The sequence below is a fragment of the Mizuhopecten yessoensis genome, unplaced genomic scaffold (assembly GCF_002113885.1).
Source record: "Mizuhopecten yessoensis strain PY_sf001 unplaced genomic scaffold, ASM211388v2 scaffold11177, whole genome shotgun sequence".
NCBI lineage: Eukaryota > Metazoa > Mollusca > Bivalvia > Pectinida > Pectinidae > Mizuhopecten > Mizuhopecten yessoensis.
The window spans coordinates 1,578,297-1,605,699 of record NW_018408918.1 but is presented as its reverse complement, the minus strand read 5'-3'; the positions used below and the strand labels follow the sequence as shown (position 1 = coordinate 1,605,699).

At 38.0% G+C, this 27,403-nt stretch overlaps 1 protein-coding gene across 6 annotated transcripts; it reads right to left on the bottom strand.

The window, feature by feature from the left end:
* Nucleotides 1-98: 98 nt before the first annotated feature.
* On the bottom strand, nucleotides 99-26,986 carry LOC110440305 (sulfotransferase family cytosolic 1B member 1-like). Of its 6 annotated transcripts, none has more exons than XM_021483282.1 (7): nucleotides 26,894-26,986; nucleotides 20,613-20,720; nucleotides 19,800-20,000; nucleotides 19,068-19,379; nucleotides 4,158-4,267; nucleotides 2,914-3,082; nucleotides 99-2,532 (listed from the first exon to the last, which is right to left on the bottom strand). In XM_021483282.1, exons 2-7 carry the CDS (start codon nucleotides 20,641-20,643, stop codon nucleotides 2,423-2,425), a joined length of 933 nt encoding a protein of 310 aa, XP_021338957.1. In that variant the 5' UTR covers nucleotides 20,644-20,720; nucleotides 26,894-26,986; the 3' UTR covers nucleotides 99-2,422. The 6 variants fall into 6 exon arrangements, with proteins under 6 accessions (XP_021338957.1, XP_021338958.1, XP_021338960.1 ...); XM_021483283.1 differs by lacking the exon at nucleotides 26,894-26,986 and adding an exon at nucleotides 26,742-26,816; XM_021483285.1 differs by lacking the exon at nucleotides 26,894-26,986 and adding an exon at nucleotides 23,467-23,588 and having other exon boundaries at nucleotides 20,609-20,720.
* Nucleotides 26,987-27,403: the final 417 nt, after the last annotated feature.

Here is a 27,403-nt window from a genome sequence, read left to right as displayed (position 1 = left end):
TATGCTTACAATTTGGTACAAATAAGCGAAATATTGCCATAAATCATATTTACCAAAAGGAATTATTGATATCTCGAATGATATATTTCTTACTAATATTTTTTTTTTTTTTTTTTTTTTAAACAGCTTTTTTATAACTTTATATTAGTGGACTGAGTCGTCTCAACACCAATGCACTTTCACTTAGTAAACAGAAAGGTACATCATTGTCTCTACACTACGAAATATAAGACTGTCCTTGACGTTTTTGTTACTCTGTCCATTTACATGTACGGGGTCATGTGATTCAGGCGGAAAGTTAAGTGTTTTAAGTAGATTAGGACTCCGGCTACATGACATACAGGATTGAAATTAGGTTAACTGATCGTAATAATGGCACGATACATAATACATGTACATACACTTCACACAGCTTAATCAAATCAAGTAAGAATATTCTGCTAAATCAATCAGTTGATTTATTGTTTATCATTAAATATATATTAAGTATTGCAAAATAATGTCATAACATCAGGATACAGTACAGGCAAAAATATCATTGTGACGAAAACATTGCATTATGCAATTAGCTCGTCAGTTTAGCTCCGTGATGTCTATTGATGATCACAACACAGTTTTCGTAGCTGCTGTCAATCTCTACCCATAGTGTTGTCGTTCCTGAGGTAGGAACGACAATTCTAGATAGGAATTGAGATGCGGTTTGAATGGAGTTACCTGGCTCTTAGTCTATAACAGCAAGTGGGGTAAACTAACGGATTTTAGGTGAAAAATATATATCGGATGGTTAAATACACGATTTGTTTAAAGTGTCTAAAATGCTAAAGATATTTTTACAAACTTGGCAATCGGTCTGTCTTTATACTAATGTCATTATTCTTAAACTACAAACGTCTTTTCTGGTTGATCAATGTATAGTTATGAATAAAAACGATGCAGTCATACTATGTTTTCCCACAAAAGTGTTTGAAACTTCATTCCAGAGCATAACAAAAGAATATGCGTACTTTTTTGTTAGAATGTTTGGTACAGTATGTCACACCCGTTAAAAAATATTATTTTTGCTAGTCTATGTCTCCTGTCGTAATATTCAGTGGTTTGTACACTTAAACAATCGAGAAATCAGGAACCGATCTCCCAGCCAGGGTTTGTCTTGAATTCACATTAAGAAAAACAGAAACAGGCCGACCGGGTCTGCAGCTATGCAGCTTTGAGTAATTTCATAAAACTCCCTAGCTTAGACATCCTCTCCAGTTACCATGTGGTCTTCTTGTAGTATAAATCTAAATAGTTCTGCTTTAGAACAGAATGAATGGAATAACAGAAGTGTACAAAAATAATATATTTACAAATATTAATAATTTGAAAGGATGCTTGTTAATTCTAAGGACCAATATAGTTTGTAGTTTTATCCAATAGATAGTGGGCATCATAAAAATAGCTACCACTATATCCTTATGGCGTTTCAATTCTCTTTTAAATACAATATTGCACATGTCTAATGAAATATTTAATGTCGAAAACAAGTTATAATTGTTTACGAAAAGCAGCAAACATCAATAACATATATTGGAAACACGACATGTATTGTCGGTAAAAAACTGTTGTCACCGAGAAAACCAAAGTTGTTTTGTTGCCAACAAAAGGGAGAGTCATCTTCGTTTCAGCTGCGACTGTAGTATTTCGTGTCTGTCTTGTCTCCTTGTCTCCCTTGATACCTCCAATAGGGCCATCGTCATATAAGTATGAGCGTTTAAATCAGTATGGCTTTCCATCGAAGTTGTGGTATTTCTGTATGCTGTTGTAAAAGACCATTTCGTGACCAAGCGGAAACTTCCGCCATAGGTTGCTCTGTCACATGGCCTTGGTTGTAACGTCGTGTGACTTGATAATTCCATCATATGGAATTAGTTGTTCGTCAGTTGACAAAAGTTGTTACGATATATGGCCATGGTTGGTGGTCTTCGAAGACATCAACCCCCTGTTACAACAACATTGTTCGTTGGTAACTTTGTATAAAGGAAATATAAATATTGGAGAATGATTATTTGTCTTTTAACAATGAAGATAATACCCGAGGAAAAATACTCCAGAAAATATGTAACGTTAATGAATATGCTACATGTATAATGAACGCGTCCTGTTTTTTATGATTCATGAAGGCATAATATAATTTTAAATCCCTCGAATCTTCATAAATATTGAGGATTAAGAAGAGAATCACACACACCGTCATTCGATTTACGATGATTACAAATTCAAGGTAGATGAAATAATAGTACAGTGTTTAAACCTTCCTTGGTTAAGAAAAAATTCGATTAGCATATATGACCTTATATGTCATGTTTCAAATGTAGCTTAATGCGCACAATCGGTTATTGAGGTATATTCAAGTTTGCAGTGTGTCACGTGACCATCCGATTAATCATTCCCATGAGTATTTGAACTTTGAGTGTTTCATACGTGTACGAAAGTCTGCGTCAAAGTTCTCATTTTCGGCTACTGTAAACCAATTTTTCCAATCTCCAATTTGACCTGTGTAATAAAGCGTAGTCATAAAGTCAAGTGTTTGATAGATATCTAATTAAAATTAACGATAAGAGTCATAATTAAAACGCCTGATTATATATCTTATTACTCCTCATATCTTATGTCTTATTACTCCTAATCCACAGACATCACTCCATGTTCTTATGTTTGCCCGATGGGTATACAAACAGTTTGCAAGAAAGTCCTGCTATCGAATTCAACAAAAACATATTCAATCTTACCCACGATTTCACCCTCCGTATATGTATAGCTTTCAAGGTACGTTTTGGTTCAAAAACTTGTTCCAAATCGATGCCTAGATCTTCAATTATCGAAGTATGAAGATTATTTTTAATGTAATTTTTACAATGTCAAATTAAGGTTTACCTTTTCGATACATCGCTTTCTGTATATGATCTTTTTTAACTTCAGCCAATGTAAGCTTTGCGTCTTTCATATTATCAAAGCCACAACGCGCATTAACTTTGAACAGGAAGTCCTCGTCGTGTTCTAATTCTAGAAAGTCGGCAATCTTCCGGATATTCGCAATACCTTCCTGTTAATAAAAGATCAACTGTTTTTCAAACCAACACTCATATTTAAAAGATGAACGCAACACAAACACGGGTGATTGCGCCTTTAACATTTGGTAACAGATACAGTACGCAAAATATGAATTACATGTTATCGAAACTAGAATAAATATATTATATTACTTGAATATAATATAAAGGGTCATATATCTATTGATTTTTTGTCTGGAAAAAAATGTTTTAATTTTCTGGGATGTATGGAATGCTAGGGATTCCTAAATAAAACTTACCATAAAAACTTGATTCAATAATTGTGATACTTAGTGCTCCCGGCTTTAGAAACAATGAAGATACCAACATTGGTATGTTAATCCCAATACTTTCTTACATTTCTTCCCTTATGTTTTACTTAATATAATGATGTGTTCATCCCAACGTTATACTCCTGGCTAGCTACCTGTCAAACGAATGCAACGGATGTGATGATATATTGTGTATCAATGATTTGGTATTTTTGTTTGGTGGCTCTTGCGTTTTCATCCTTACTCAGCATAGTTTGAATAGCATCACAACTACAATGTAATAACCGCAAATCTACTGTGAAATCACTGAATTTTGTTGTGTATTAAATTTTGTTGATTTTGTCGGTAATCTTCATCCACGAATTCATAGGTCAAGGAAGTAATTACATGTTTGACATACAGCTATTAACCGTAAAACTGAGTGCTCTTATCCATTTTTCCACAAAATGGTGTATTTAGGGGAAACAACAAAATTCGGTTCCCACGAAAAAACCCTTTTGTCACAGTAAACATATGTCAACACAGTTCATTAACGTGCATTAAAAACCCTGATACTTAGAACGAGCTCACTATCGATTGTTTTTAAAAATATCCAAGATACCTGTTTTTGAGATTACTCTTCTTAATATGTATCACTTTGAATATTTCTTTTCATTTAAGAGATAAAAGCTATAAACCTTTTGTGCAACCATGTTTAAACAATAAATATTCGCGAAGTTGGAAATCTGGTTGATTCTCCTCATGACATGAAGCAAAATATGAGCGTCTTAAGTCAAACCACTATATTAAAACTTACCCGCTTTATATCTTCATAGGAGAGCTGCAAAATGGGCGTATCTTTGTATTGACTTGAAAAGGCTTCTTCCCAGGCGATTGTGTAATCAAACCAGTTATGGAACAATGTCGCTGTAAATGAATGTACATTAAATATGTTAATTATACAAAGTACATGTAGGTCTGAAAAATACTCTTTGCCCGATTACACCAACTTAAGAATAAAAAAATCGCAATCAAAGAATTGGAGTGACTGTTTTTTTAACCTGAATTTATATTTGTAAAATTGCCATGGACGTGGATGGTTTTATTTGTTGAATTAATGATACAAAAATGGTGACATCCTGTACTAAAACATCACAACTTTTAGTAGAGGTAGAGGAAGTCCCTTTTTCTTTATAAACTAATGAAGCGATTCACATCCCCATCAACATTTCCATTCATAGTTCTCTAAATTCTCAGTAACAGCAGCACATTTTGTGAAAAGTCATATCCTGCAGAAGCTTATGGCGTGTTCGTTTTCAGGGTATCGGTTTGTGAGCATGTTAATAACGTGAAACTCTATCACGGCTCATTATTATTTCTATATTTTAGCAGGATTTTTGTTCTCTGAATTGATAAAGAGAAAACAGATCAATATCAGTGAAGATATATAGGAATACATATTGTACACGACAGACATGGAACAATGCCGATGTACGATAAAAGAACTGTTGGCGTATTTTAAAAGGATTCGTAATGGGGGAAAAGCGCTGCTAACATGCCAAAATATTGACAGAAAAATACCTACTTTTGAGATTTTTGACGTTTTATTTTAATTTCTTGGTACCTTTAACAAACTAACACATACTATTGCACTTTTTCTATCATGGATTTAACAGACTCTTAATCCTATCATCGATGGCATTTTGAAATTAAACCCCCAACAAGATGTCAAGTTCTTTTGTCATGTTGCGGTCCGCTCTGTATCAATTTCAGCTTTGCTTGAAGCCTGTTCATCAGCACCCAACGTAATATCTAGCCACGATTGACCCAAGGTCTTGTCAAATTGACAGTTTTATATCAATTTCCAGCAACGTTGATGTGATTTTCCATTGGAATATAATAAGCCGAAGTGTTATAACGCAACTGGTCTGGGAAACTAAGCAATTATAAGATTTCTTTATCAAGGGAAACGGCGTCAATATTATGGAAAGTGAGAGGGAAATCAATTCAATGGTATCATTTTACACACGGATAAGTACCATTATAGATAACAGATTTGTTCATTTTTCATTAAATCATTAACGGAAATTGAAAATATTTATCTGATTAAACTCTATACGATAACATTAATAAACCTATTTGCAGGCTCCATATGTAAAGCGTTTTATCTACATCTATTTTCAAAATGAAAATTACAATATATATCCAATATATTCGAGTGTATCATTTAGAGTGAACAAATTTGCTTACTGTGGCAAAATTATCTCCCACTTATGATACTAAATACAAGGACAAGGGGAATAGATATAAAATCAGAGAATGTCGTGTTTCATTCTTGCGCATTCTTTGCAATTATAAAAGGTAAATATACATGATGAGTGAAAACCTTTCCGGAAGTTATTTTCATTTTTGGTCAAAATGGCAAAATCAAAGAATATAAGAGTACATTGTATGTTTGAAAGGAGACACAATGTACTGCAGGCGGTACATACACTGATCACTAGAATAACATCCAATTTTGAATAAACATTTGTAAGGTACAATGGTTAGCAAATACATTCTGATTTACAATTATTTATCCTATGATATATTTTGATTTTGATATGCCATTTTACAGCAGGAGTCCTACAGAGGAAAATGAACAGCACCTGTATTGAATCAATACATTAAACACTCATTTACCAAACTTGGTTCTACTTGTAGCACAATAATGATATATATCTGATGGTATAACACGTCACGATCCAAACATGCCATAATCAAAACATATACTAAAACTGTTGTTAACGTTGGAGATACTTGATCAATTGTAGCTGTTGATGACTCATTGAGGCGCCTCCATGAAAGCTGGGTCCTCGTCCCGAGGCTGGGTACTGTGGCCCTCCGTGCGTGTATTATTACTTCGGGGTGTGATTGTCGCGCACTGGGTGACAACGTAGCAGAAGGCTTTCACAGTAGCTTCAATTTAAGCCAACATGTTTGCCGTGGGTTGTGTTTCGTATTCCTAGGGGAAGAAGATACTGGTGGTTGAGCAGGGGTTTGAATCACTGACAAACTCTGGATAGGAGGGAGACATGATCCGACATTCTGCAACATACTACTTTGGCTTCGGACTCTGGGTCCCTGCAGCTAGGGCGTAAGAATTGTACCTGCTGCCCCCATTGCAAGATCATAAGAGGCGACTAAATTTGGGATCTTATATTTTCTCTTCTTTCTAAACAACTTTTTTCTTCCTTATGTCTCCCTTGACAATGCCTCACTTTTTGCCTTTAGTTGAGCGTTCGCCCCTTTGAGGAAGGTTTTTGGTTCTGTTCCCTGGCCGAAACAAACCAGAGTCTGTAAAAATGGTAGCTTCTACTCCTACTTAACGCTCAGCCATTTTGGAGTGAGATGACTGGTTCGCCCGTTGTCAGTATAATTTGACCGGGTTGGGTGTCCTGCTGGATGTCTCCGGCAGTATGTTTCAGTGAGGTAGCACTATAAGGTCGGCATCAGTTCCACGCTATCACAATGAGACAAACACGAACATATCGCAGCCTCACAAAACACACACGCATACACTACAAGCATGCATCCTGCACACAGGGGAGGCCGTCATTAAATGACAATAGCTGTTGATAGAACGTTAAACAATACTTAACCAAACCAAACCTCTGGGTAGACGAGAGGTGATATGGGCCCCCTATCACCAATCGGCTGGTCACGCCGAGCCCTTTGTAAACATACTTCCAAGAGGGCGATTGATTAGAGTCAATTGCGAGAGTATACTCTTACAAGTAGTATGTATACTCTTACGAGTATATTGTTCTTTGTATCTCTGACACTTTGGCGATGGACATCCGCGTCATATCAGTGTCCCCTTGTTGGGCTCCGTGACGGTTGGGGGCACAGGTGGCGAAACAAACAAAAACACGCATGGGTAAGTACAAAAATAACGAAAAAGACGGAAAAACCCAAAATCGCAACGATGACTTAAGCTCAAATACAACACAAAACACGCATTTCCCACAGTTCCTTGTGTTGTACTCCACACAGAGTGCCTTAACAACATTCTCGTTGTCGCCTCGGCTGTTAAGGAATGACATCAAGGGAATTGCGTGAGATGTGAAATCCATTAAAGCTTTGGGATCGGGCGATATCGTTTATCGTCAACAACAGTTGAGGAACTACTCGGAACAACCAATTTAGCCGGCATCGGTGTAAGTGTGAAACCATACTCATCACTTAGTTGCAGCAAGGAGGTAACCAGGTGCCCAGGCTTGCGCAAATACACCGATGACGACATTCTAGCATATTTCCAGGAGGAGAGCGTCCTGGTCTCCGAGGTGAGGCGGATGTCGACCAGAAAAAACAACACCGTACGAACAAACACCTTCATTATCACATTTGCATCACCAACACTACCCCAAACACTTACAATATGATACCAGACGTACAACGTTTCCGTCTACATCTAACATCCATTGCGATGCCGAAACTGTCAGAATTACGGTTATCACAAAAAACGATGTAGACGGCACCCTCTTACGCACAAGTGACACGAGGCAAAGTGCCGGTTGACAATGTCACGGTCAAAGATTTGTCAGTTCAGGCTTCTTAAGACAGAACTGCTTTGGGCTCACAAGTTCCAGACCATGGCTGGCAAACAGACCTGCAAAATCATCGTAAGAGACCCATCACAGTTCAGACAAAACACAAACCCCTCCCAAAACAAACAGTCACTAAACAATCACCAACAACCTCAAACGACATCGTCGCCAAAACTAAAACAACCTAAAAATGCACCTCCCTTACCAAACAAAAACCCTAAACACTCGTCGTTACAACGATGTCGTTCGCTATCTGTTCCTCTCATGAGGTCAGAAAATACATCGCCAACAGAAAAACTACCACAGAAAAGATATCCAGAAAGCCGGCCGGGCCCGATCTAAATGTCACCTATGGCAAAGGATCGGATGCCCCGACCAACAGATTCAATGTTCTGCTTGATCTTGATAAGTTGCAGACGAATGCTTCAACGCTTCACTCTTCAACTCCATACAGATCAAGCAAACATACATATATAACACAATCATACAGAAGAATTTCAACATTTATCTAAAGAACTAAACCCAGCAATATTCTGCTTACAAGAAATAATGCCCAAGACTCACTTCTCAGTCTAATGTAATATCCCAACGGGTAGCGGCAGGGCATCGGATGGTGCGGCTGTGGCTATCAATAAAAACATTCCTCATAGACATATCAAGTTAAACACATCTTTACAAGCTGTTGCAGTTTGCGCAACTTTACACAGACAAATAACTGTCTGTTATATCTATCTTCCTCCTAGTGTTGGCTTTAACTGTGACCAACTTAATAACATCGTGTCCCAACTCACCTTTCGTAATACTGGGTGATGTTAATGGCCAAAATAGCTGTGGGGCTCCCCAAACACAGACGAAAGAGGAAGACGCATTGAAGAGTTCATAAATAAAAAAAAAACTTTGTTTGTTAATTAATAACGTCCCTACATACACCCACCCACTTATCCTTGTGCCACCCTTCAATTCTACTTGATTATGACTGGAAGGTCAACGATTATCTACGTGGAAGTGATCAATTTTACATCTTTCTCGAAAACTTAGGGTCCCCTATTAAGGAACCTCTACTTCGATGGAATATACACAAGGCAAATTGGGTGCAATTCCAGCCATGTGCACCGAGGAGATTACTGAGGAACAGTTCATGAACATTGACGACCCAATTGATACCTTTAATGAAACACTAACTTCTATTGTCCAAAAAACAATTCCAAAATCCGCTCCAAAACCTACGAGGTTCCTTTTATCAGAAGAATCTTTTAAAACGCGCATCAATCGGGCAGCTGCTTTAAGACGCTACTTAAATTGCCCGACCCCTTCAAACTACTGTGCTTTTAACATTTGGCGGGCAAAGGCTCGGCGATCAATTAAAATTGACAAAAGAAGCAGCTGGAGAGAATTTGTATCAAAGGTATCATCAAACATGTCCTTCATAAAAGTATGGGACATGATTCGGAAAATAAGTGGGAAGAGGAAAATGTCAACATCCTTCCACCTCATTAATAAAAAAAGGTTTTTCGTCTAAGTTTGGAATTGCTGATGCAATTGCAAAAAACATAGCTTAAAACTCATCCCATTTAAACCAACCCCCAAAATTCCAGTCTTTAAAAAACCCCAAAACGGCTGAATTTCAAATTATCAAACAAAGAAAGTTACAATGAACCATTTACCCTACCAGAACTTATTGATTTCCTTGGAAAATTACAGGACTCTGCTTCAGGTCCAGATGATATTCCATATCAATTTCTCAAACACCTACCGGACTCGTCACTAAGTTGCCTTCTTCTCAACCAAGTTTACGCTTCCGGAAAGATTCGAGATTCTTGGAAGAACTCTACAATTATACCTATCCCGAAACCGGTAAAAGATGCTACTGATTCAAACAACTATCGTCCTATTTCTCAATTTGTGGAGAAATTACAAAAGTCTTTTACGTTAATTATTAACAGTTTTATATAATCAACAACATAATTAGTACATCATAAACATAACAATACAAGACGCGTGTATGTGGCGCAAATTACAACCTCGCCTCCAAATGTCACAACGCGTCGCGCACAGTACACGTAAATCACAGACAGTCAATCACGGGTTTCACACATAACACACAGTTCCTTGGACGTGTTAAACGCACTGGCTATACTTAGCCCACTTTTGACTGGTGTTTCACCATGTTCACCATCTTTACCATCTTCTTCATCGTCCTCCCGCTCTCCCCCCGACCAAAGCTTAATTCCATTTTTATCTCCAACTAAATGTTATGTAAAGGGAGGTAATTCCCTTTCCGAAGGTAGCAGTCCACTAATGCGTTACGGTCGCTACATAATACCATATATAACATACACATATAATTATAAGTTCTTGACGCGCACACACATTAAATATAAGGTTATGAACGCGCACACACACCTTATTCATATTAATCCAATACAGATATTTTTATCTTGACAATGTAAACCTTTAGAACGAATGGTTTACACAAGACTGGTTTGGTTTCTTGAGGCAAACGATATAATATCCCCTCTTCAAAGTGGTTTTAGAAACAGAAGAGGGACAAATGACCATCTCATCAGACTCGAGACATTTAAACGAGAGGCTTTCGCCAAGAAGGATTACCTTGTTGCTGTGTTCTTTTATCTTGAGAAAGCCTATGAACGATCTTCACGACCTTGTTGTACGTGGAAACCTCCCTAATTTTATATCTAATTACCTATCAGATAGACACTTTAAAGTCCGTGTTGGTTCAACTTTTTCTAAAACGTCTAAACAGGAAATGGGAGTCCCACAGGGTGGAATCCTTTCAGTCACCCTGTTTGGTCTTAAAATCAATGACAGACAGACATACATTCTTTATTTCCTCTGATATTACAGAGATTACATGTTCTCTTACCCTGGACAGTTTTATCCGCTCTTTTACCGGTGTGAGATTTCATTGTCTCACCCTAGGGTTGAGACAAGGATTCATAACAATGGTATGACGTCACTTCAACAATACAATGACGTCACGTCAACAATCCATCAACGTCATGTCATACCTGAATTTAGCCTGTGGCGTTAACATTACATTTTGTATATGATACACAATGGGATGAACAGGGTAAGAGAAAAAGAATCATTCACCCCCTTTAGTGTAAGATAGGGGAATCTCAACCCTCGGGGAAATATTTTTAAGTTGCCAAACACTCGGCAAAGCCTCGTGTTTGGCATCTTAAGAATCTTCCCCCTCGGGTTGAGATTCCCCTATCTCACCCCAAGGGGGTGAAATATTCTATTAGTCTTGTCAGGTTTTGTTTTACAATTTCAACAATTTACAGCACTACATATGTACACACACTACAGTTTCTTACTGTATTTTTCAAACTATGCTTAAGAGCTGCTCTGGAGAATTACATTTTGTATGTTTATTTCTGTGAACATTCCAGCAAGTTTGTCACTTACAGCAACCATCAGATTGTCCCATTCTACCTCGTCCAGACAAATATCGTTCCTCCACCAAGAATAAATGAACATTTTTCGTCTTCCTCTAGCATATCGTATTGTACATATTTTTCAACGCTTATAAGATTAACTATTTGTTCCAGTAAGATGTCTACTTTTGAATAATGTGGGACATTATTTAATGAAATGTTTAACGTCGCTATTGACATTTTTTTGGCACAGTTTACACATCACATTTTGGAATTCAGCCATGTAAGAAAGCTCGATTAATTCACAATTTTTCCACGTGCTTTTAGGAAACTTCAACGTTAGAGACCATAAGGGATTGTGTCCAATATATTGATGAACTGCCCTATAATATAACAGATCGAGACAATTTCTGCACTTTTTACACTATACATCAAAGTAATAATTTGTTGTGACTTTCTTATTAAACGATTTCCACTGAAACTCTCTACAGCACGCACCAGAGAAAACAAACTCGAAAAAGAATGTCTCGATGTGAAATTTCACCATTGTATGGAAAATGTCTACGATGAAGCTCACGTTTTAAAAAAGATTGTGAGGTGAACTTGAATGTACATAAGCGAATTATAAATAGAGATTTCCAGACAAAAGATACACAGTTTGTTCCAAATGTACAGTTTCCTGATTTCTTCATCAGACCATAAACTATCAGGTAAGTCAATAGCTCTGGAAGTAATGGCCGACGACGAAGTTTTCTCATCTGGTATGATAATTGTTTTAAAGAGTTGTGCACTTTTGAGAGGATTCAATCCGCCTTGATGGATACCAACACTCATTAGACTTCAGCTTTTAGGTTTAAACAAAAAGTAATTCCCGCGTAAACTTTTGTATCGGTCCATTCGATAATCGCACCTTCCAGAGAACATACAGCTGATGGGTTATTGACGATTCGTCTCTTATATGAAAATTCCATCAGCGAAGATTTAGCAGAGGTGTAATTTAGCCTCCAAAGATTAGCATACGCATTTACGATATCTAGTTGAGCTTGAAGATTCGTGATGCTTCCAGCTAATAAGAGAGTGTCATCAGCTAATAATACGCAGGGGATCTGTAGCTTTTGAATGTATAAACCCTGCTCCGCTTCATCCAGAGCACGTGCGAGACCGTTTATCATAACGAGGAACAGCAAGGCTGAAAACGTTCTCCCTTGACCGACCCCTTGCTTAACTGGATAGTCTTTACTAATTTTGCCGTCATACCGTATACGCGGGGTCACGTTTTGAAACGAATTTTGCAGTATTCTCCAAAAGTTACCATTAAAACCGAGTCTGTACACCTTATGTAATAGCCCGTCTATCCATACACTGTTAACTGCTTTAGCATTGTCCAAGAAGGCAGCAAATACTTTTGTCCTATTTTCGATATAATGACATATCGATTCCTTGACAGTGAAGGCTGCCAAAATACTTCCACATTCCGCTATGAAACCATGTTGTAGTCTATGTGGAAACTGCATTTCAGCACATCGAACTGTTAACCTCTGATATATTACTTTTTCGAATAGCTTTTGCAGAACTGGTGTTAACGTGATGTATCTATAATTGTTTTTATTCAATTTGTCTTTATTGCCACCTTTGAATAATGTTATTACTATACCTTTTTAAATGTACTGGTTATTCCTCCTTTGTCAGTATTTGATTGAAGAGTATAACGATCGAGTCCAGCAGACTTGTACCACCGTAACGAATATGTTCGATGACTATGATTATCATTATGTCCTCCCGCTTTACCATTTTTCATACTTTTGATCGCTGTCGCAGTTTCACTTATTGAAATAGCTCGATCGCAAATACCATCACCATTTGCAAAGCTTCTGACGAACATATCGTGAATATCTAACTGTATCTTCGCCCGATGACTTCCATAAAATTTGGTTTGCTGAGACGGTAGAGCTAACTTACTATAGTGCTCAAACCAAACATTCCTTAGTTCATCTGAATCGCGGATGATTTTATTGTCAACCTTAAGTTCTGAACATTGTAACATTTACACTTTCTTGCCCGAACAGCCTTATATAATGTGCCGATATCAACTTCAGCTGCTTCCTGCAGGTGGTCGAGTTGCTGCTGTTCGTATAGCTCCCTTGCTCCTGTTAATGCTTTACGAAAGATGGTTTTTGAATCCTTATAATCTTTGTATGATTTATGTTCTGTACCGCGCAGACGTCCCTCAGCTTTCCACACTCTACGATACTGCCTTATTGACGTATGCAGTTCTTCAACACTTTCGAAGTTCCAATATGGTTTTAAATATTGATACTGCTTAATTGGCAATGTAGCTTTCGCTGAATCCTTTATCGCGGAAACAATAATCTTTACTAACCTGTCGAGATCATCTAAATCCTTCGCCTCGCGGAGTTTAGTAGTATTACCGATCATCTGCGCTACTTTGCTGGAATAAGCATCCCTTTGCTCGGAAGACACTTTTCTCCAATTAACAGCTTTTGACGACAATCTTCTCCATGCGTGTTCCTTAGAGTACAACAGAATTCTAACGACACAGGTAGATGATCAGATGCATTAAGAAAATAGTCGGTGTGTATTTCGCACGCTTTTATATTATCTTTATCATGTGTTCCTCTTAAAATGTGGTCAATCGATGAGCTCTTCGAGCCGTCCCATGATACATAAGTCACATACGTCCTTTCGACCACTGTTGTGAATTAATGGAGATGAGATAGTTTTCAATAATAAGAGCCTCTGCCGTTTGCATCGTAGCGATTCTTTTTACCAAACCGTTCCGATATACGTCCATTAAAGTCGCTAAGAATAATAATGGTACCCTGCTCGCTATACCGTTGGTATAAATCAGACAGTGCTTGTAACGTTTCTCGGTACAGAGTCATAGATAGATTAGTCGACGGCATCAATATCCCGAAGACATACATAAGCGACTTGTTCACCAGTTGTACTGAGACCCCTATTATACGATCATTCCCTTCGTTCATCAGGGGCGATATATTCATGTATTTCTTCCATAGAATCACAATTCTACCAAACCCTCTCGGATGCGTCCTCAGTTCAAACTCTAGAGGAATGCGTGAATCACTCCGTCCAAACGAGTCAAAACTACGGTCATTAGTGTTGAGAAAATTAAGCTGTTCCGGCGGTAACCAATGTTCCGTAATAACAGCAATGTCCGTATCGCGAAGAATCTCGTCTAGTTAAAGTGGTGCCGTACATTACCCCTCGAGTGTTTCACGTAAGAAGCTTTAAAAATGAGTAAGAACGAGAGCATCAACACAGAGTTAATCACCACGAGTATGGACTGTTTGAACGACCACCGTAATTATCTTCCCGTTCAACCCCGCGATTTGTTTTACCGATTATCGCCACGATCCTCCCACTGGCGTACAAGGACGCCGTCAGGCCAGAAGTACGGATCGTTTGCCGTTGCGAAATTAGCTTCGCAAACATTTATGCGTGTCGTGTAAGTAGTATAGTCTGTGTCCCGGAACTTAATTATACTCATCATAGTGACATTCACTCCTATTTCCGCTGCGTTTGACCTTACAGAGCTCACAGCTTCATCTGTAGTAATACGCGACATTAAGAGCCTTTTGGTTCTAGGTCTGCGACGAACACCGCGGAATTCGTATGTATATTTTCCTGCCTCCTCACTAGGTTGTTGAAGTTGCGTATTCTGCCAATGAACAGTAGCAATTGATTTCGTGCGTTTACCTCGCTTCTCTTTAGGATCAACATGTTCATTACGGCCCTTGCTTTGTGCATTCTGCACCGATTCGTCGATCGCAGTGCCTTTATTTCGGTTAGACAATATCTCTATTATTGGCGCTATCACTCTACCATTCAGAACATTGCCATGCGTGGTAGAGTTGGATGGGGCCGACACTTCTGTACGCTTATTACCTGCATAAGTCCCTTTTGTATTATGTTCGATATTGTGATCAAATGTATTTTGCACAAATGACACTTTTCGTTCCAATGCATTTATTGTCTTATCTTCTATTTTGACTGTTTCGCGAAGCCCGCGTATTTCATCGCGTAATTCTCGTATCAGGTGCCGATTAGCGGTGTCGATTGAGATTAACTGTTCCATAATTTCTCCTCTCATTCCGACAATCAGTATTGCTAGATCAGCAAAGCTCCGTATTCCGTTGTCTGTTGTAATACAACTCTATCCCTTTGCGAATTTCTGTATATTGTCACTAACAATTTACAAGTCTGGCAAAGGTACGTCCTCGTCGGAGACGCTCGCATTAAGAGCAGACTCATTAGCTTCGCATATCGATCGGTGTCTGCCTCTCCTACCTCAACACTTCCGTCCACGTGGTGGAACAACGTATACATATATTCGAGGTACTTCTCTACAGCCGTAGAATTACCAGCGTTTGTTCTTTTCACGAGGGTCCCTAATGGAGTCTCAGATTTCCTCACTAAGCGATGTCATCAAGCGATTGTCTAACATAAGACAGACTTTCCGTCTTGTTTTATATATAGACCGCACCTTTTCATTAAACCTCGTTTTATCGCGTCCACCTGCTATATCTGTCAAGAAAGCGTACACATTTTTATCTATTTGAGTTGACGTCATACTTGAGTCGTCTTACTCTTCACCGAACTCTGCTGAGTTTTGGAAGTTTGCTGTATTTTTCACAATATTAAACACGCATTAAAATGTTATTGTCAATAGTGTATACGTTCATATCTGTGTCGATATATACACACCGATATAACGATCGGTTACCGATACACCGATAGCGAGAACACAGCTCACGTGTGTTAGTGTGTCCAGTGTTAACGCTTCACTGGTCACTATATGTATATGATACAAATTCAAAGGACAACTTTTCACTCAAAGTTCTCTACTTTTATACACACAAGTATTAATATAAGTACATCATATGTGGAATCCTATCAGTCACCATTTTTGGTCTTAAAATCAATGATATAGTCAAATGTCTTGGTCAGTCAACAGAAGGGTCGTAATTCGTGGATGACTTCTTTATCTGTAACAGATCTAAGAACTTGCACACGATAGAACTACAACTTCAACAGAGTTTAAAAAAATAGAAATTTGGGCAGACGAAAACGGCTTCAAATTCTCAAAATCCAAAACGGTGTGCATGCATTTCTGTCATAAACTAAAAGCACACAATGACTCAAATCTTACACTTGATTGCATTCAAATCCCTGTTGTTGAACAAACCAAATTTCTCGGCCTCATTTTTTATTCGAAACTCTCTTTCAGACCACATATAAAGTATCTGAATGATAAATGTTTCAAGGCGCCAAACATTATACGAGTTCTTTCTCATACGGATTGGGGAGCCATACGGATTGGGGGAGCGGACCATGAAATGCTTTTGGGCCTATACAGATCACTTATTCGAACAAAACCAGATTATGGTTCTATGGTATACGAGTCGGCGCGCAGTTCTTACCTGCATATGCTAGACCCAATCCATAATCAAGGGCTACGTCTAGCCCTTGGAACTTTTCGAACAAAACCTATAAAAAGCCTTTACGTGGAAGCGAACGAACCATCCATTTATTACAGAAGGAAAAAACTTGCATTGCAGTTTGCTGCTCAATTAAAATCAAACCCTAAAAATCCTGCAGGTATTCAACCAAAAATACCAAATCATATTTACGCAAAACCAAAATCTTCTGCCAACATTTGGTATCCGAATTTCAAATTTCCTGCTAGAACTCAACATAACGTTGACTGACATAGTTGAATTTAATATATCTGTTGTTCCTCTATGGACCAAACAAGCACCTGATTTTAACTTTACATTACATAAGGGAGGGAAATCCAGTGTAATGCCCGAAGAACACAAATCCTCCTTTCGGGAATGCAATTTGAAGTACCCTTCGCATACACAACTTTACACCCATGGTTCCAAAAAAGGTGAGAAAGTGGCAGCCTGCTGTTCTGCTAATTCTTGCACTTCAGTTCGACTACCAGACGGCGCCTCCATCTTTTCTGCAGAGTCATGCGCCATTGGTTTGGCCCTCGACCATATCAATGAACACCGAATTTAAAAGGCAATCATTTGTTCATACTTTATCTATCCTACAAAGATTACAGTTACGAGATCTTAAAAACACATTCGTACAAAACCTTACCTTTCGCATATCTTAAAGAAATCTAAAATTACTTTACTATGAATTCCGAGCCATGTCGGAATTAAAGGCAATTTGTTGACAGAAAAAAATTGCGTTAAATCTCCCACAAACAAATATCAAATTACCATATACAGATTTTGAACCCATTATTCGTAAAGCCATTCAAAATATATGGCAGCAACGCTAGTCTCTCGAGAACAGCAACAAACTTTTCAATGTACAACCGAAACTGAAAGCATTTGGTAGCAAAGTACAGTAGAAAAGGTTTGATCCTAAAACTAAAGGGCATGTCTCAGATAAACATGGAAAGCGGATTTATCCTGCACAACACATCTACATATATATATTTATTTACAAACTACATTTTGAATACATTTGTTTTAGAAGAATTATTTTTCTTTTCAAAAAGTGATTTCCCCAGATTTGGGACTTGTGAAAACCATGGTTACCACATTAAAAAACGCCAAAATTTGACCCACGCAAGTGGTAATTTCTTTCTTAAAACCTGTCTTAAATTGAATATCACCTTCTCGGTAACAGAAATATTCACGTTTTAACATAGGTCGTTAAACTGGATTTTGCACAATATTTACACATGTGCTGAATGACTTTTAAATGAGAAGCCAACATAGTCCACTTCATCATGTATATGCCAATTCTAGTGCTGATATGTTTTTTAAACTTTGAAACATGTAACATTACATGGGTTATTCATTGTACAAAAATATCACCCATGGCCACCGTACGCTACTGTACACTGCTACCTTTGTTCCAAGTCGGAGAGATCGTAGAGAGGAAGTTGTCCTCTATCGGCTCTGCACTGGGCACACTTATCATACTCATTCTTACCTTTTAAAACGAGAAGATCCATCTACATGCCACGCATATGACACTCCATTTACAGTGGAACATTTTTTAATAGAATGTTCCGATTTCAAACACATTCGTGACAATTACTTTCGAGTCCAGGATATGAAAACTCTTTTCAGTTCCGTGGACTCGAAGGCAACATTTAACTATTTGAAAGACATCGGTCTGTTCTATAGACTCTGATGTCTATTAACCCAACTTACCCTCTTTGACGTTATAAATATCTCATATGTATCATATCATCTATTCATTATCTCTTTCATTATTTTAACCCCTTTGTCATTTCATTATCTACACATACATTGCGAATGCTTTTAAAAATATTCATTTCTATATGATCTTATCTTCGCTACTCACATGTTTATCTAAAAAAACAAAAAACACAACACCATGGCCCTAAATGACTAGCTGTCGATGGGCCGTTAAACACAAACAATCAAGCAAGCAAACATGTCTTATTGACACATTATCGCACTTTGAAAGAAAAAAATGAAAATATAAGTATCAATTTATTTCAAATGAAAAGAATTTATGTATGAGGTAGCATTTCTTTCATTGTTGTTTTTTATGAAAAGAATTTGTGACAACGCGCCATTACAATTGTACAATTCGGCGTTTAACAATGTTTTTGAAATTATGTAAAAAAGAATGAACTTTTAAATTGCCTGTTGATTCTATCAAGCAATTGACAGGCAAAGTAAAAGTCGTAATACCAACCTTGCTTTCGGAAGACTTCAAGGTAGGCAGGGAAGCTGCATGCATAATCATGAAGCTTGATAACATGGTGATAGCTTGAAACGGCAATATCCTTAGGGTTTCTATGTATAAATATAACTTTGGTTTTCTTTTGCTGGATACAGGTCGGGAGTTGCCGAGGAAGCAGATGGGAGTTGAGAACCCGAGGAGAGCTGATGGTGTCTAGGTGATCAGGCGTTTGGAACTCCAACATATATCTCTCTTTTCCGTTGGGATCGTATTTGGTTGTCTCCGACAACAGCATCTTGCATATCTCCGATACCCAGTGTGTACCTTGTTTAGTAAAAGATACAATAGTTTGTATCCAGTTGTAGGATATTATGTATAACTCGCTTCGAACACCCAAAAAGGAACAAAGGTGGATAGTCTGACCAGAATCACCTTGCTGTTCTCCCGGAATAATACTATGATGCATTTAAAATAGTCAATGGTCGTTATATTGGCCATGACATGTTTCAACTATTCGACATACAATATCCAATTCAATCATGGTAAAACATGTCTGGATGGTCGGTAGACAAAGCAGAATAATACCAATACGAAGTCAATTAATATGTCACATCATATCAGGAATGTCAGGATTTTACTTATAAAAAACGGAAGCTGATATGCTTCTTATTTAAGTCTTTTTATGTGCGTTGATATTCAGTCCTAAAAAAACTATAACAAAGGCTCTGCAATTACAGTACATACCTGCTTTCATGAAGGCACAGATAAAAATATCGTCATCGCGACAACGAAATTTGTGCGCATTTGTTAATGCGGGTATCAGATTAGGTGTTTTTCTTTCTAGTAGGAAATCCATGCTGAAGTGTGTATCGTCAATTGATATCATGGACTTGGATGTTCCATCCGGGAAACGAAGCTCGTATACATCTTTCTCGTCATATGTCACTTCCGGAAACATTAATATTAAATATTATTCGTAAAACAAATGCTTATTAAAACCATTTAATTGATAAGGAATTTGTATGTAAAAAAAATCACAACAACATTGGAATTAAGGTTTTAACTATACTTGTTTTGCGGATATACGCAACAAACCCAAAATTCTCAATAGGATTGTCTCCATCCCTCTCATTTGGTAATTGATCAACTAGTTAATCAAGAATGGAGGTTCACATTTTAACAGGATGTATATTTCTATCAACTCAAAGATATTAATGTCTCTCGTTGGTTCGGATGGGTGCACACCTGGGTTGGGTCTTTATGTGGAGGAAACTAACAGCGAACCAGGAAATATCAGTCGTCTCAGTTAAAGGCAATTGCGCTATCCACTGCTCAACCTTACCAGCAACAAGACTGCAGCTGTCTATTGGTTTACTCGACAAGAAATGATCACTGTGTTGTTTGGATTCACCTCACCGCAAAAATAACGTGCAGAATAATTACCGAGTAAAACAGTACTTTTTGTAGCTATTTGTAATATCACTGTAAATGACAGGTGAGTATGTTATATATCCAGATTAGTAACATACCAATGACATGGTCTGTTTACATACCTACCTTCATCGCCACTGCTTGCAGTAGACTCCATTTTGTTTTTCAAATCCTGCACAGTCGTAGGTGAAGATATTCTGTGCTCTTACACCGTCAGTGTACGGTAGACTATTTCTGCAATGAAACAGTCATATAGCAAGAAATAATTATGCATCAAAGCTTCCTGAATATGTGCAAGTGCTACTGCTGATGTGATATTATCATTTTGTTGCAGTTATTACAGTAGAATTGTTGATAGGCTTTATGCAGAGGATGTTATTAATTAGTAGCTGCTGTGTCATGTAACATCTACTGCCTAAAATTAATGTAACAGGTACTAGATATGAAACAGCTGCTACCAAAAGATAATATAATAGTGAAAAAGTGCTGTTTAATAATACATGCTCCACTGCACTAGACATTATCAGGGTAGTTATTTCTACAGGAAACATTTTGGCTGTACACCGAATCATGTAAATAGCTACCGCTGAGTACGTTGCGCATAAGGTTCTAGCGACCGTATTTTGATTGCATACCCCATATTTTTAGTTTAGAACTCTGTTGTAAATATGATTAACATTATTGCCTCTAGCATTACCGTACAAAATTTGAAAGGAATTAAATGAAAAATATCTAAGTTCTTGCATTTGCTACACTTTGCCCTTATTTGGCAGTAAAAGGGGCATACCTCCACTAAAGATGCAAGTAAACTTCTGAAATGCGAACTTTTCCGAGTTATATTGGTATGCAAATGTGTATCAAGTTTTAATTCAATCAATCAAACGGAACTCAAGTTGAAAACCATGTTTTGGACGACGCCGACAAAGTAATACCTATATGTCGCCTCGCTTTGTAGGCGACACAATAACAGTCACTGCATAAAGCTTATCAACAATTCAAATGCCACATTATATTCAGGCAGTAGCAGTTATATTATCTTTAGACCGTATCAGTAACATTATCTTAAAGCAGTACTTGTAACATTAGTTTTAGGCAGGATATGTTATAATATGTTACGGAAGTAGATGCTACATTATCTTCAGGTTTGGTTTGGTTTGGTTTTAAATTGTTAAACGTCCTTTTAACAGGAAATAAAAGGTAACCAGAAGTAGAAAGAAAAACAAAGATCCCAAATATTGCAATGGGTGTAGCAGATTAATTTTGGTCGCTTTTGTGTCCCGAAGTAGAGGGCACTAATGCAAATCCCAACTTCTGTATTAGTCGCTCCTTACGATACATTCAGTGGGTACAAGCAGGCACATTCTTTCCTCGATCCCCGACCTGCAGGTATGTTTACCTGCTCCAGACAAAAATAAGTCATAATCTACCTGGCCGTTCAGGACTTCATGTAGAAGCATTAAAAGCTGACAGACAGACGACGGGCCATGATATACGTTCCCGGTGCGAGCTATAAAAAGTCTTGATTTGTTTGATTCTCTTACGTTAATGTAAAAAGTAATGCGGTCTATAAAACCAATATTTTAGTTACGTAATTTGTGCGTTAAACAATTTTCGCGTAAATCCTCGTTCTAATTTGGGTAGCAAGCAACATTTGTGGAGGCTGCAGGTAATGGTCCTATTCTACCAGTTTAACGAGAAAGAATTTGATGATGGTTAGATATGCACCTACATGCGTGTCCCCTCACACGACAGAGATACGTTTCCAAGCTCAGTCATTCCCATCTTTGCCTTACAGAGAAGACTTTTAGTATAGAGTTGCACATCGCATGGCTATGTAAGGTAAAAAGAACATGCATGTGCGTCTCTAATGCCCCTATATAAACCGAAAGATGTCGTTTCAATTCTGATATGGTAAGATATATCTAATTCGTAGATTTTGCTTATAATTAATATATATTTCTAACACACGAGATCAAGTTGCTACTTTTAACTAGGATCTCATCGATACAGTACATTTCTTATCAGTGCTACCATTAGTTAGCCTTATCAGAGATGTCATCTGTAGTTCTAGTTTCCATTGGAAGGTTTTTACCTTGGACATTAGTGTGGGATGCGGTTTGTAGGTCAAACAAGATACCTAAGATAAGTCATACGTTGGATTTCTTGAGCAGGGTCCTGCGGCTTACTTAATTGTCCTTCATTCCGACTACCAAGTACCTATGATATGCATAATCATGTCCGACACATATATTGAAGGCGGTGTACTATTAGGGTTGTACCCATTATGATCCCGGCTATCCGCTTACGTCAAATTAATGCTATCTTATCAATCACAATTTAGTAGTTCATAACAGCACTGCTATCGATTGATTTGAATGCATATGATCGAATTCCTGGTTGCGATTTGGCCAGATCTTAACGTGTGACATTTCTTTTAGGAAAATCATCACTCTGAAATAGTTGTTTTGGAAAGGATAGCTAGCTATTTAGAGTGTGGACACTGCAATTTTGCACATCAACACTACTCCACATTTGTGGTTACAGCTTATCCTATTGTTATCAGATTTCCGCGTCGCCATTAATTCTATTAAATTGATTCACAATACTGTTAACAACACACTGTACTACCACTGTACTCGTTGAATATATGCTGTGATGTGAAATGTCGTCAGAAGTTTTGTTTTTTTGTTTGTGGTTTAAGCGTCATTACTGCCCTACTTACAACACTGGGAATTATGGGTTATCGCCTCGGAATACCAGATGTCGAAGACTTTTTTCTTCGGCAGTTACAACGAACATGAAAGATAGCATGTATATCACGACAACTGGATCAATTGACATAAATATTTTAACAATTGTGTTCGAATCCTCGAGATATCAATTCCAAATACAGTATGTTCAACAATTTGCACTGTGAATGGCACAAATTCGTCTATATCATACCTAAGTTATTCTTAGATCTTCGTCATAAGAAACTTACCTTGAAGTGTCAACTTCGGTTTTCCTACCATTACACTAAATCACATGTTTCTCTGCTGATACACTAGTGTATAATCTACAAGCGGACTACTGAGGTATGTGGCCTGTTATGGTGCACGCTCGGTGAACCTTAACGGTTTATGTGTGTGTGAACGTGGGGTCATGACACAAATACTGAATACACTCTGTCTCTTGACTGGCGCGATATGCTAACAATAGACCATGTGCCTCGGTGGATTGCGACAAATAGGTAATCCTTGTGTTAATTTCCTAAGCCACATTTAGCGAGGACGGCAAGTGACAGACAATACTCCCTAATACCGTACAAATGTTCACGTAAGTACTCCCTAATACTGTACACATGTTCACTCAAGGACATCCATAATACCGTACACATGTTCACGTAAGTACTCCCTAATACCGTACACATGTTCACGTAAGAACTACCTAATGCCGTACAAATGTTCACGTAAGTACTCCCTAATACCGTACAAATGTTCACGCAAGTACTCCCTAATACCATACACATGTTCACTCCAGGACATCCCTAATACCGGACACATGTTCACTCAAGAACATCCATAATACCGTACACATGGTCACTCAAGGACATCCCTAATGCCGTACACATGTTCATTCAAGGACATCCCTAATGCCGTACACATGTTCACTCAAGAACATCCATAATACCGTACACATGGTCACTCAAGGACATCGCTCATACCGTACACATGTTCCCGTAAGTCCTCCCTAATACCGTATACATGTTCACGTAAGGACTCCCTAAAACCGTACACATGTTCCCGTAAGTCCTCCCTAATACCGTACAAAGGTTCACGTAAGTACTCTCTAATACCGTACACATGTTCATTCAAGGACATCCCTAATCCCGTACACATGTCCACTCAAGGACATCCATAATACCGTACACATGTTCTCTCAAGGACATCCCTCATACCGTACACATGTACACGTAAGTACTCCCTCATACCGTACACTTGTTCACGTAAGTACCCACTAATACCGTACACATGTCCACTCAAGGACATCCATAATTCCGTACACATGTTTACGTAAGTACTCCCTCATACCGTACACTTGTTCACGTAAGTACCCCCTAATACCGTACACATGTTCACTCAAGGACATCCCTAATACCGGCTACCCTACCCCAAAAAGCTTTTTATGATGCATCCACAATGGGACATATCATAATTAAGAAATTTTGATTTGATTTTGTATAAAAATGAAGCACGAGTTATACTATATTTTTGCTGCAAAACGCGTATTATACTTTAAATATGTTTTCCTTAAAATACGTGATACATGTAATATATAATATGCTATATTAAATAAGGAATGTACGTGTATAGTAAGGAATTGAGTATCGTTACGTGCAATACTGATAATTATATATGTATATATTGATAGAACACTAAATGATATCGACAGTGTGGACCAAATATAGATCCCTTTTCAAGACATACGAGAGGCAGACAAAGATTAACTATACATTACGAAAAAACCCATTGAAATATCAATAACCAACAGCGCGTTTATCGCAAATAATGTAAGTAGTGTCAAAGCGGGTGAGTCCCGGGAATTCCTTCGAAAAAGTGGACAAGTCGTCCAAAAAAGCAAAGCTCGTTAAAACCCGTATCTTGTACGATAGAATTAAACTGAGTATCAGTTAGTATAAAAGAATTGTAAAAAATGGAGAATAATATGAATATGGTTAAGAAAAAGCGGTCAGTGGTGAAGTGATAAGTGATACTGCCAATGTCTCAGAGTACACCAACATATGAAAAGTGCCTTGAAAAACGTTGAAATGATCTATATACGTTTGGTAAGTTATGTAACAAAAGCGTCAGGGTTTTAACAATGTCGATACATGTTACGAGCTACAAATATGGATACATGTGGATTCAGGAAAGTCTTGTTTAGAATTGACAATACTGTCATGGATTTCTGACTCTGGTTATTGGACAAAATACACAAGCATTTTACCGTCCTAGTTCAGAACATGCAAAGCTACGACGGTTATTTCCTCTTTGACTTTCTCATAGGTCAGTTAATTATACTAGACAAAATCAATCATGCAGACTCACATCGTATGTATTTCCCGGTCCTAAAGGGTCCTACATGTACGTCTGAGCTTGAGACTGTAGTTTTGTTACCCCAGTCCTTAAAACGTTATTGTTATTCCCTGCTAAATGTTTATTACTTAGGGTAATGGCAACAACTAGTTCACCCGTCGACAGAGTTATGTGTCCGGGCGGAATGTTGTCCTGGGTGTTTTCTGCATGTTATTTCAGTGAGGAAGCACTATAAAAAATGCATCAGATGCTTGCTATCGCAAGGAGGGAAATACACAAAATACCCTGCATCCTAAAAACATAAACACATGAACGTAAACACAGCACACATGTTTATAGGACGGTAAACCCTGAACTACCAACCATCCTACCCTGGGCACCCGTCCTCGTATGATCTTCGTTACGTAGTTACTGACGTTGACAGCAAATCATTCTTTTTAATTCCTCACAAAACGGAAACTGAATATCTCTGTACAAAACATGTAAATTGTATTTATTAGGAGTACGAGATTTCAGTAGCAGTAAGAGACGAAAAGGAGAAAAGGATTTTCAAAAAATCAAGGTGCTATTTTTTAGGTTCTAGTAAATAAATAACAACAATTCAAATACCAACATACGTGTATATACTGTTTACGTCTCTGGTATCACATGGAGTCATGGGATTTGTTTTTGAACACATCAAAAAAGTTTAACTGATAAAATAGCAAACACTACATGCCATCAGAGATATCGCACGAGGAGCCCCCACCTTCGTGGTGTGATTACATTACATAATGTATGACTTGTCTGTGTTATCTAGATGCAAGGTCCTTTGACCTCTAGATCCCTGACAAGTGCCGTCACATGACACCTACTCGGGCTAAAGTACGTTTGTGGATTCATAACAAAATTCTGACTTCCCTATTCTCCGCCATTTTGTTCATCCATCCGACATTATTGATATATTATGTAACACGATAACTGATGCTCCTTGTCCCATGAACCCCCCCCCCCCCCCCCCCCCGGCTATTTCTGTGTACTTATTTTGACATCAATTAGTAATAGTTTTCACTACAATATTTCAACAACAGCACCAATAGACTAACGTCTCTAAAATGGCTGCCATATCCCTGCAGTGTTTGAAAAGTTGATTCAAGAAACTGCAAACGCTTGTGAGAGTATCAACATATAAACTCCTTACTCCTTTTTGACGCTTTCCTTCGATTTCGTCTACATAATTTATTCTGTAACACGGTCATTGGTGCCTCATACTTCCATTCGCAGCAGCAAGTGTTTGAAGGGTTGATTGAAGAAATTCTAATGCTGGTGTCAACATATAATCTCCTTACTAACCTTTGAGGCTTTCCTTCGGTTTCGTCCAGACTTTCTAAAGGCAGGTAAGAGTAGTCCAGGTTACTTTATATACACACACTATTGGACCGTATACGGGTGTATGGCGCTACTATAAATAGCTGCATTGTCACATAGTGTGTATTTACATTGATTACACATCGTATACCAGATAATTAATATAGCTGATTTAGCAGATAGATTTGTACATGTGTACCATAGATTTAGTACATTTAAGTCCAATCTGGTAAGTTTAATTTGGTTTAGTTGAGTATTGTTTAACGTCTTATCAACAGCCATGCGTCATTTAAGGACGGCCTCTCCCATTGTGTGAGATGCATGCGTGTAGTGTATGCGTGTGGTTTGGGAGGCTGCGATATGTTCTTGGTTGATTCCTTGTGATAGCGTGGAACTGGTGCCGACTTTATAGTGGTCCCTCACTGAAACATACTGCCAAAGAGAACCAGCAGGACACCCCACCCGGTCACATAATACTGACATCGGACGAACCTG